Source organism: Python bivittatus, unplaced genomic scaffold (genome assembly GCF_059951505.1).
Source record: "Python bivittatus isolate LINGU-HERP-01145 unplaced genomic scaffold, Pbiv_v1 ctg000350_np1212, whole genome shotgun sequence".
Lineage (NCBI taxonomy): Eukaryota > Metazoa > Chordata > Lepidosauria > Squamata > Pythonidae > Python > Python bivittatus.
In genome coordinates this window covers 32693112-32705534 of record NW_028277074.1, presented here as the reverse complement: position 1 = coordinate 32705534, position 12423 = coordinate 32693112, and the positions used below count along the sequence as shown (strand labels likewise).

Here is a 12423-nt window from a genome sequence, read left to right as displayed (position 1 = left end):
TGTTGGAGCAAATTTCAAAGCCCAGATTTCAGTTTTCCCGTTGTTAAGGCATAAACAGTGTAATAGCATTGGATTCTTCTATTCCAGTGACTCCTGGTGCTATGCAATCATTACACTTTTCCTTCCTTAACCAGTTTGAGATAAGAACAAAAGAAGCAGCAATAAAACCTGGGAGTACAACACATGAAAGAAGACGGCAGCCAAACACCCATAAAAATTCCCTTTGCACAATTAAATACTTTCTGAGATACTCAATAAGCTACTTCTTTCTGCAAAAAATAGGATACTCATAACTCGATATGTACTGCTTTCTTCTCTATGTGGTATTTTTCTATAAAGCACATTATATATTGCTTAGATATTCACTATTGCTAAATATAATCTTTTGTGAGTAGGATTTAGGATTAAATCATTTTTGTATGGCTGTAGTGAGATGTATTCACAACAGATGGTCTTATATAAATCAGGTTCTTCACATTTATAGACACCACTTTTTCAAAGGCAGATTCTAATGATTTTAGCAACTGGAAAGCACGTGGAAATCACTGCCAAGGGACAGCAAATACTTTATACGATGTCACTGCAAACATATTCATGAATGCACACTGAAAAATCTAACTAAGCACCTGAACCCTAACTCTTGAAGTGTCCAAAAACTGCTACAGATCCAGAACATGTTATGTTCTGAAACTGCTACTATTGTTGCTATTCCCAGTAAACCACCTTAAAACAGAAAGTCACTGACAATATAACAATAATATACACCCCTTTTTTTCTATTTGCTTGAAACTGCAAAAACAAATTAGGGAGAAGATAGGGAATTGCCTGACATCTGGTAGGCCATAATTCAATTGCTACAGATCAAAGACTCTGCAGGGCTGAAGCAAATTATGAAACATGCCAGATTTTGGAGCCTCACAATTTTTCTCATTATTATTAACTGTGAGCTCTATCACAATTTTTTAAAAATGTCTTTTGTTTTAAAAACCCAGAAAAATAGATCAAATTACCATCTACTGCTGCAAAGATGCCTTGTGGACAAGGTTGTTATATCTGGGCTACAGAAATCAGGGAGACCGCTACATCGCAGTCAAGAGTTAGAATCTTTGTTTCCATCTAGTAGTTATCTGGATTTTTGCAGCCCAGCTCGTTGTTGTTCGGTCATTTAGTCACTGCCAACTCTTTGTGATTTGACGGACAGCAATTCCCCAAGAACTGCTTACAGTATTTAAAATCTTGTAAGCTTATGCTTGTGTCATCAGTGATAGTACCTTTCCACCTGATCTTCTGCTAGCATCTTTTTCAATTGTCTTCCATTTTTCTAAGCATCAGATTCTTTTCCAATAACTCTTAACACTGCATTGTGTGTGCAAATATTTAAGCTTTAGCTTCCTTATTAGTATGTCCAGTAAGCAGCCTGGTTTTACTTCATTTAGCACTAAATGATTTATTCTTGCAGTCCAAGGTATTCTCAACTATTTTCTCCAGTACCACAATGTAAAGGCATCAATTCTACTTCATTCAGCCTTTATGATGATCCAGCTTTCACAGCCATGTTACAATTAAGAAAACCATAGGTTTGACAGTACGTATCTTCTTTTCTGCACCTTAACATTTTGACCATCTTTGCACAACCCTACTTATGGATAAAACCCAGTTTTTCCTCTGTCCATCACCAAGGCATCTAAACATAATACCCTTGATGCTGAAAATCTAAGTTTGTTTTAATTTATAGTTTTACGACACCCCACAAAAACTTCCAGGTACACAGGCTTTTTTCTGTAGCTATCAATGAAAGCCAAAACCTTACACATTCCAGAGGACGTCTGCAGTTCATCCATAACAACTCAACACCTTTCACAATCATGCCTTTAGGCATACTTAATACAGGATTAGGAATGTCTTCCTGTCTGCTCTTAAACCCCTCTGGGCATAGGAAGAGTTGTATCACAAATCCAAATAGAAATAATCATAAAAAAGAGGGTTTCAGGAGAAAATATATCTATCTATCTATCTATCTATCTATCTATCTATCTATCTATCTATCTATCTGTCCGTCCATCCCTATATACTCCACATGGTAAATCATTAAATGAGCCCACTGTAGGTTTTTTTAAGGTTTTTTTAAAAAGACATGTAATATAGAATCTAAGGATAACATGCATCAAATAATGTGAAAATATTTTTTTCTCACTGAAGTACCTCTGCCACAATTGCATGATAGGATACAAAATAAAATAAAAATGCCTAAACTGAATGTAGTCTTTAAACCCAAGATAAATTAATGGGATTAAGGTACCTTGAAATCAATGGTATATAAATCAAGAATTTTTCACACTGACTTCAATAGGACATAAGTTTAACTGTCAGTTTTGTGTCATTCAGTAAAAAATAGTTCTTGTTAATCTTAGAAATAGAACTTAGTCTGGCCACTATTTTCTCATGGATGGTGTTTCCTTTTAATAGTTTAGGGTCAGAGCCCTTTAGCAGGTTCTAACTGCAAAGAGTAGATTCCCCAGGTCTTGTGATGTCCTGATTTACTAAGTCTCCAAAGCCTTTCCCATACCAGCGGGAGACCCCTGAGATCACTGCATGCAAACCCTGCACTGTAACAACTTCAATCCTTTTCCGACGGGCAACAATACTTTTTTTGTTATTAAAGGGTGATGATTACAGTGTATATATTCTAGCTACTTCCATGCAACAGTATTGTAAATAGAAGAAATATATTGGTGAAGATACAGCAAAGGCAAAGTGCAGTTCTAGGGCTGGAAAAGATGAAACTTTCAGTACCCATTGGGGATGGGACAAACTACTGGCAGGTTGGCTGTTGCTCCATTCTGACTACTCCCTAATATAGCCTATGTGCTTGCCAAGAAGCTTGGACATAACACAGTATGCACTGCAGTGTCAGAATAATCTATCACTGTTTCACTTTGCCCCAAAACATCTGACATAGTACATGCCTTCTTAGGCACCACATAGCAATTTTGTGCTCTCTGAAATCACTGGCATACAGTACTAACACTAATTTTAACACACTCATTGTCAGTCCAAGGATTACAATTTATAAACATGAAATTTGTTAATAATTTAAGTTGACTCCTTCAACACACTTTCAATAAACAACTAGATCAAATGTAAAATTACTATGAAAATAACAGGCAAAAGATTTCTTGACTTGGAACCAAAAAACATCAAAGCTGATGCCACCTATATACAGAGATCATCCCAAAGAAGGAAATCCCCTTTCTTTATCACCTATCTCATTTTAGCAGCCACAAAATCTAAAGAAGAAATTTTAGAATATTGAACTTCTTGGGTTTAGCTGGAGAAAGCATTGTTTCTCCCTGTGGATTCTAGTCATTTTGGGTTCCTGGAAGAAAGCCTGTTCAGAAACTCTCAATTGAAGTTCATTTTTTTTCTGCTAACTACAATTCCATATGACTAGGCTTGAAGAAAACAACCCAATTCAAAAACGATCATTTAACGTCCAGTCTTTTCACTAACTGCAATTACACATAATCAGAGTTTAAGAAAAATAGGAAGCAAAATTTCTGTGCTGCTCCACGCATCTAGGCTGGAATAAAAGTAGAGTATACAAACTCAGATAAAGTTTGTTCAGGTAATACTAAATCATAATCAAAACAAATACTGTTACAGTCTTTCCCTTTGTTTAAGTTCAAATCTTATGGTAAGCCATAATTATTTAACTATAATCTATTGGATAAGCCACAATACAATACAAAATGTATTATAAATACTGAAACCCACAGGATACCCATATACCTTTTCTAACTTAAAGTTCTTGACTATGCAAGAATAGATTAAGCTACGTGTCACAAAGACCAGAAAGTCAAGTTCTCTGGTTGAGTGTTTTTAGCAGGAGTGTCAGTATAAAAATACATACACAAATAAGAGTAATTTTTTAAAAAATCAAATTATTTCAACTCTTTCTTTGAGAAGAAGCTTTATGAACAATTATGGCTCCTCCTGGAGTTGTAGCCCTTTCCTTCCAGTTCTCATCCTTTTGAAATAAATATATTCTGATTTTTTTAAAAATACAGAGCACTTTCAGAGTTGTTGGTGCTGACTCTTCTACTGCTTGTACTAGATAGAACCAAAAACAAAAACAGGACCAATTTCCAGTGCACAAATTACAACAACAAAGATTCAGGCTTGTTTTCTTTTTTATCACATGATGTCAAATCTACTTATGACTCAGTTTTGCATGCATAAAAACAGAACAGTAATCTCAAACGGAAAAACATAAATACCCAAAAAAGTTCTTAAATCCGAACCTACATATTAAGCAAGGCCAGTTATTCTGCCTATGCCACCTGTGACATTTCTTATACCCCCTGACCCTCCCCCGAGAGAGAGCACATGGTCACTGTTCCATCTTCCTTCCCTGACTTTTTGGTTTACAAATCATCTCAGAGATGATCTCAGTTTCCCTGCTGATCTCATCCCCATTCTCTCTCCTGCCCACCTCTGACAACACTGTCCCTGCTCTTGCATTAGTGCATATATTCTGATTTGAATGCATCTGCATGTTTTTGTGACATTGCCATTTTCTATATATTTATAGCTGCATTGATCATCTCCACACTAAAATCATAATCAGAAGTAAAGGCAGTGGCCAAACATAAGGCCTGAGTGACAATAGGAATGATCTGGTATATACGAAATAACTCAGATACGTACTGAGAACCCCTGCTTGCATTCATGAATCAAATTTAAACTATAGAGTAGCTAGTGGTTAAAGCTTCTACTTATACCTTAATATGGAATCATTCGACATGATAAAAACAAGCAAACACATTTTAGAAAGTACTTAAAATTACAAAGAGCAACATTTATAGATTCAGCTGGATTTATACATAATCTCAGTCCCCAGAACTGGTGTCATGAGAAAAGTAGGAAGGGCTGGAGATGTTCTTCCATGGGAAGAACTGAACTTCAGGGAGCATAGGCAATCTAGGGTCTCCTGTAAAGCCCCAGGATGAGACCTTCAGACTGGAAAATTAATTTTCCCTATTACCATAAGCATGAGGAAAGATTTCCAGCAACAACAGCTACAAAAGAGTCCAACTTCAACCCACTTGCCTTGCTCTATGAAAGTCAATAGAACTTTGGAATTTCACTCCTATCCTAAACACGTTGCCTTAAACATATACCCCATTGAGATGTCACAAATTTAAATACAGATAAGCATTTTGTTTAAATTCTTTTGAGCAGGCTTTAATTCTAAACCATCTTCTCTTGTGTTTCTATAATGTTCTAATGGTTTTGTAAAGAAAAATTACAAAAACATGCATTTCCTGGGATTTCTCATAAACAAGAAATGGAAAACTTCAGAATGTAGGCATAAACTATTGTATTTTATATGCTGTTCTCCCTTAAAAAAAAGAGGTGTTACAAACTAATAAAAGTACCCCACCACACACTCCAGTAACACTGCCACTATTCCATCACTTCCAAACTCCAACTACCCCAAACAGAACCAGTGCGCTCACAGCTCCTCTTCAAAGAAAAGATGGCAGCCTTAACCAGGAGAACTTTTGCACAGCTTTGTGTTTTGTACCAATTGCACCCATTCCTGGACCGATAGGCTCTGCTCACAGTCACTTATACTTTAGTCACCACCCAAGTGGACTAGTGCAATGCGCTTTACATGGGGCTGCCCTTGAACAGTCTCCAGAAGCTGCAACTGGTTCAAAATATGGCAGCGTAGGCAGTTATGAGCATGGCTCAATCAGCACATGCTACGCTTCTGCTCCTGAATTGCATTAGTTGCCAGCATGCTTCCAGGTTCAATTCAGGGTGCTGGTAATGACCTACCAGTACCAATGGAGCTCAGGTTTTTGAGGGACTGCCTCTTCTCAGTTGGGTTTACCCATATGATCAGATGGGACAAATGATGGTGGAGGAATTCTTAAATTTTGCTGCAATGTTAGACAATATTTCACTTATTCATCTGTGGGCTTTGTATATGTTTTTATCTTTCATGGCAGGCTGCCTCAACATCTTCAGAATGAAAGCTCAAGTCTTTCTTGCTCCATAGTCTAAGATGCTCTGGCATTCCTATTCATCTACTGTATATCAGGGATGGGAAACTTTTTAGTGGCCAAGGACCACATTTAATGTTTTTGGAGAGACTGAAAGCTACAAAGTGGATGGGGCTATAGCATACTTGTAGGCAGAACAACATTCTGAAGGGGAGTGTGGGATAGTTTTATTTAACTGCCTATGTTAGGGCTTAAATTGAAGGTTTCATGAGTTTTTAACTTCAAAAGAGGAGGCAGCTATGCAGTCAGTGTTCAGTGTTCCTGATCAGGAGAAGCTTCAAGGGCTGCCAAAATGGGGCACAGTTTGTCCACCTCTAATCAGTATTGAACCATGTTTACTATCAAAGAGAGTAAAAGAGTGTTAACATGGAACCTGTGTTCACTGAATACTGATTCTTCACACAGCTGAATATGATAGAAACGATAGAGAAAATTAGTGCATTCATTTCTCAGGCCATTAACATCACACAGGGGAAAGAACAGGGCCTGCTTATTTTCCTTCTAGGGATCCTTGTCTGCCATCTACACGTTGGGGGGAATCTGCAGAAGACAGAACTAGCAAAGACTTTGCCTCTGCCTCCTTCTGCACCCTCTGGAGACCATGAGGAGAGACCGTGTGTTTCAGAAAGTTTCCCTGCTTCAGACCCTTATTGTCAACATGGGAGATCTGAAACCAGCTGGCAGAGCTGTAGCTAACAAGCAGTATCAGTCATCACCTCTTGTAATATAAATCATGTCAGATCAGAACACCTGAAAAAGACTTAAACTTTTGATAGTCCCTCCTTAAAAGAGCTCAGCCAACTGCGAATGATGTAACAATATTTTATTCTACTAGTTGATAGTATCAAAATATAAATCTAAATTTGGGGTCTCTATATGGCAGGACTTCCTCCATTTGTTACGTACATTGGATAAACTGTATTTCTTAGAGAGTTGTCTGGAAACCTACATGCAATATAAGGATGTAGAACATATAAAACACATAAAACATTATAATTTCAGCTAGAAATAGACAATTGAAAGATTATGAGACTTCTATGTTAATGGATAGGAGTACTAGAGATCGATCATGCTTTTAAAAAGCCATTATTTTCTTATAAGCATTAAACTAAGTGATCCTATAAACAGCACTAAATGTACAATATTACTTACCACAAGGTAAAGAACTGCTGTATTGTGCTGTCTTATTAAACAACCAGTTATTTTTTCTCCAAAGTATGATGGTACCATCTTGGCAGACTTGGGTATAATTTATGTCTTTGTTAGCCCACATTCTGAACATGTACAGTTCCCCAACCATTCCATCTAGTGAAGACGAGGAGCTGCCAGGAATCTGTGAGCATCCAAGCAAAAGCTGCCCATTCCCGGCAAGTGGTCCAGTTTTCATTATTTTTGCACTTCTTTTCTCTTCATCATTTATATATATGCGAACTTCCTGTTGTTCACTTTTCCATCTTATGCATATTTGGTACCAGATGTTGTTATCCAGTTTGCCTGCCCAGGTTATTTCTTTGCCAAATATCCAAACTGTCAGCTTGTCACGTTCTCCAGTAAGCCCCAGATCATATAACTGATGGTCTGATGCTGACAAATTGCCAACAGGATCTTTGCTATAGACGAATGCTGTCCAAGAATTTTTGGAATTGTACAACTTAAGAAAAACGCAGACTGTAAAGTTTCTAAGTGCAGGTATAGAAATTCCAGGCGACAAAGTCCAGATTTCATTACATGGTGTGCTAAACACAGCTCTGTAGTTTAAGAAATCATCCTGAGCTGTAATAATGATAAAAAACTTTTAAAATAATTAGGCACAAAATTATTTGCTTCTATAGCCTCATTAGGTATCCTTTATCTAAAATGAACAAGAGGAAAGATTTTAACCTCAGGAAAATATAAATATCCAGGAAGACAGATATCCATAACACAAAGCCAAGTTAAACGCATTTTACTTTTGTCTGGGAAAAGCAAGGGTAAGAAATAAATGCACACCGAATTTAAGACTGGCTTCTTTTCATTCCAATTTTACAAAATAATTTCTTTCCCAGTACATGGGAAATGTTTAAGTAGGATTTTACTTATATAAACCCTGCAATTCATGTGCATACGGACTTGGGAGATGGCTTCCAGAATCATTTGAAAACAAACATTGCACGTAATGGAACTTGCACAAACTTGTGTTCGAACGTAAAAGTAAAGGCTCCTTGGAGTCAAGTTGGATTTCTGATGACGGATCTGTCCATGAAGTTTTCCTGACAACACAGAATTACTTTGACACTGCCTTCTTCCAGAGCTGTTTTTACTTCCCAGACTAGCCGATTGCCTCGAATATCCTGGTCAACTCCTATCCAAGTACCAATGGGTCCTACTCTATTTATCTTGGCTGGGTTGGGGGAATTCAGCCAAGGCAGACAAGGCGCTAACTCCCTACTGAGGCATATCTGATAGACATGCTAGTCAGTCTACCTAATTCTTTACCTTGATACTGGAGTAGATCACTATTTGGAACATTTCCCTTTAGATACCTGCTTATTGGGACTGCAGAGAGGAGCTACCTTGGTTCTAACTAAGTTTCTGTGAACAGGTGCTGTTCTAATTAAGTCTTTTTCTGGGTGTTCTTGATTTTTATCTGAGTCTTAGGTGTCCATAACTGTATTCTTTTGTTGTTGCTGCTGCTATAATATTCCTCTGCTGACATTTTTGCTGTAGTCCTGTTTGCTGGATTTATTTTAATGACCTTTATTAAGTTTTAAAAAGCAAAAAGATAAAAGCTAACAAGAACTAATAATCAAAAAGAAGAGTAGAAAGCAAGAAAGCAAAGATGGTGGAAAGTAGAGAAGAAAAAGAAAAAAGAAATACAAAAAGAGTAACTTCTGACTTCTTACACAGCAGATATAGATGAATCATATAATCTCTTACTCTAAAACTACATCTTGACATACATATTTTGTATAATCTATTAATTTAACTAATCATCAAATCCATATTTCATAATTTCATTTTTTTCTGTTTCCTGCAAAAAGTCCAAAAGGGGCTTCCAATTGGCATTAAAATTAATCAATGTTTTTTTTCTAAGCAAAGCTGTCAATTTCACCATTTCAGCTAACTCCATCAACTTCACCATCCATTCTTCCATTGCAGGTAATGTCGAATCCTTCCACCTTTGAGCACATAAAAGTCTAGCTGCCGTTACCATATATAAAAACAAAGGTCCATGAGCTTTTTCCAACTGTTTATCCATCAGTCCCAAAAGGAAAGTCTCTGGTTTGGTCTGTATAGTAACCTTCAAATCTTCTGGATTAATATATGTATCTGAGTCCAAACGTTTTTAGCTTTATTACATGTCCACCAAAGACGATAAAAAGTCCCTTCTTGTTGTTCACATTTCCAACATATATTTGAAATCTTAATTGGCCTTTCCTGTTATAAGTTTTAGAAGATATGGATTTTGGCGAGAGTTTTGTAACATCAGTCAGATCGATATATATATCACAGAAAGCACAAATTATCGTCAATGGAGATTTAATGAAGCCATGTGAGATTCAAAGAGGTGCAAGACAAGGATGTCCAGTGTTCCAACTTTTGTTTATCTAGGTCTTGGAAATTTTAAATAGAGATATAAGACAAGATGGGGTATAATGGGAGTAAAAATCATGAAAGAGACATATAAATTGAGAGCTTTTGCAGATGATCTGGTGCTGGTATTAGAAAATCCTCTGAAAGGGATAGAGATACTAATGAGAAAATTGAAAGAATTTGGTGCACTAGCTGGATTTAGCAAACAAAAGACAAAGATGTTAACAAAAAAACCATGAAGATACAAGACCAAATAGAACTGATGAATAAAACAGGTTTTAAGATTGAGAAAAATGTAAAATATTTGGGTGTTAATTTGACAAATATGAACTGTATGCTATTCCAGAATTATGTTAAGACATGGAATGAAATTAAGAAAGATATGTTAAAATGGAAGAAATTACAACTATCATTGTTGGGAAGAATCTCTGTGATAAAAATGAATGTCTTACCTAGGATGCTATTTTTGTTTCAGACAATACTGATTGTGACTACTGATTTACCATTTAAGCAGTGGGAGAAGGATATAACTAAATTTATCAGGCAAGGTAAAAACCACGAGTTAAATATAAGGTGCTGTAAGATGCTAAAGAAAGAGGAGGTTTAGCCTTGCCTGATCTCAAACTGTATTTCGCTGCCTGTTTTCTAGTTTGGTTGAAGGAATGGGTGTTGTTGAGAAATACCAGACTATCGAATTTGGAAGGACACAAATTGAAATTTGGGTGGCACAGCTATTCATGGTATGATACAGTTAAGGTTAATGTAGATTTTAAGAATCATTTTATTAGACGTGCCATTTTAAGAATCTGGAATAGATATAAACCTATACTGTGTCCAAAAATACCCTTATGGTTATCTCTACAAGAAGCATTTTATAGGAAAGAAATTATAATTAAGCAGAAATGGTTAACTTACGGCGATATCCTCAATATTTACCAAGGAGAATTTAAAATAAAATCAAGAGAGGATTTAACATTAGAAGGACATCCATTTCACTGGTTTTCATATGTACAACTTAGAGAAAGATTTAAAGTTGATAAAAAGACATGGTTTTGAACAGAACAAAACTGGTTTTGAAACTGAATTGTGTACTACTGATAAACATCTTATTGGTAAAATGTATAAGTTTTGTTGAGATTTGAAACAGAAGGTGAACAAGTTAAACATTGTATGATAAAACGAACTAAAATTTTTGGATATAATATACAAATGGAACAATGGAAAAATATGTGGATGAAATTTACACTGTTACAATTTGAAGGAGAATTTTTATAAAATGTTTATATATGGTATTTGTCACCAGAAAGATTAACAAAAAATGGTATAAAGGGGCTGGATTTATTTGATTAAGAATGAAGCCTATTGTAGCAAAATTTGAGTTAAATACACAATGGTTCAAATTAATTACACAATACTATTTATACAGTATTATACAATAATACTGTTCCGGCTTACATACAAATTCAACTTAAGGACAGACCTTGGGGACGGAACTCATTCTTAAACTGGGGGCTACCTGTATACAAAGAACGTGGGAAGAACCAAGAGACTCAGCATCTAATGAATAGCAGGTCAGTTATGGGCCTGCCTACAAACAAGACTGACATTTCTTTAAGAATAATTTCAGAAAATCTCTCCATTCTACAAATGCTGAACACCAGGAATTGGAAATCATATAATTCCATGTCTTAAAACACATACTTTAATTCATTTTAGAATTTTAAAATCTAAGATAAATTTAGCTGTGTTTCCCTCATAACCTGAACCATGAAGCTTTCTTGGTGATCTTGAACAAAACCCAATACCTGACTAACCTACTTCACAGAATTGATGAAAATATGCATAAATAAGTATTAGACTTTTAGATGTCAAATGTATTTTAAAATATACACAGATTGCATTATTAATATATACTTGTTATACATATCATCTTCTGTATAGTTCCTATCTCTGCAATTCCCTTTCCATCTGCTATGTTGCCTAACTTAATTGATATACTTTTGATTTTTAAAAAATAAATGATGAAATGGAAAAGGGGAATTAAACAGGGAACTGGCAAACTATAAAGTTATTAGCACTGTTTTTATTTACATTAATGCCAGGATGACAAGACAATTGTAGTGTCAGAGCAGAGTCTGAAACCTGGGAGAAATATTGTAGGTCCAGAAAATCCACATCCTCGAACCATATGTTTAAAGAACAATGGTTAGAAGAATACAGAAACGAAAACCTTACCTCTGCCAGGAGCCAAAATCAAATGAAGCCACAGGAGACAGAGAGAAACCTTATATTTTAGCAAACATTCCCATACTTTCTCCATGGACATATGGCTCATCTTACAGGCTGCCATCCTAGAATATACAAGAAAAATAAAATAAAATTAGCAAGATGTATAAATACATATTCATTGCCATAAATAGGAAGGAGTTATAGCAATGTTTTCAGATTATGTTTTATATCTAACTGTAATGGTATGTGAGAAAGACCTTGAGAGATGATGAGAAGAGATGCTGCCTAGGGAATGGTCAGACAAGAGACAGCTGTATAATGGGTGGAGAAAGAGGCTCGGAAGGGACCCTCCCTAGTTTCTCAGGATGTAAAAGAGACAGCGGGAGATTTGTACTTTCAGACTTGCAAGATTCTGTTAATGTAGCCTTAAAATAAAGTAGAATTAGCTCATCTGGTCATGTTTTCTGTCTGGTCCACTTGGGAAGGCTAACAGTAATAGTGCTCATGGTTCCCTGGGAAACAGCCTATGTTTCATTATCCTATTCTCTGC

The 12423-nt window shown here is 36.0% G+C and overlaps 1 protein-coding gene and 1 long non-coding RNA gene across 6 annotated transcripts in view; one reads left to right on the top strand and one right to left on the bottom strand.

The window, feature by feature from the left end:
- The window catches only part of LOC148215153 (uncharacterized), a 42321-nt gene extending 35667 nt beyond the window's left edge, over positions 1-6654 (top strand). Inside the window, exon 3 of the long non-coding RNA XR_015796827.1 lies at positions 6577-6654. This is a non-coding gene — a long non-coding RNA (uncharacterized LOC148215153). The remainder of the gene's footprint in view (positions 1-6576) is intronic.
- ADGRG2 (adhesion G protein-coupled receptor G2) overlaps positions 1-12423 on the bottom strand; it is a 61169-nt gene that overhangs the window by 32534 nt on the left and 16212 nt on the right. For 4 of the 5 annotated variants that reach the window (XM_088144869.1, XM_088144871.1, XM_088144868.1 and 1 more), the window contains 2 exons: positions 11880-11995; positions 7224-7844 (listed from right to left, as the gene is read on the bottom strand). In XM_088144869.1, coding sequence (XP_088000995.1) covers positions 7224-7844; positions 11880-11994 — 736 coding nt within the window. In that variant the 5' untranslated portion in view covers position 11995. The remainder of the gene's footprint in view (positions 1-7223; positions 7845-11879; positions 11996-12423) is intronic. The other variant, XM_088144870.1, reaches the window with a different exon arrangement.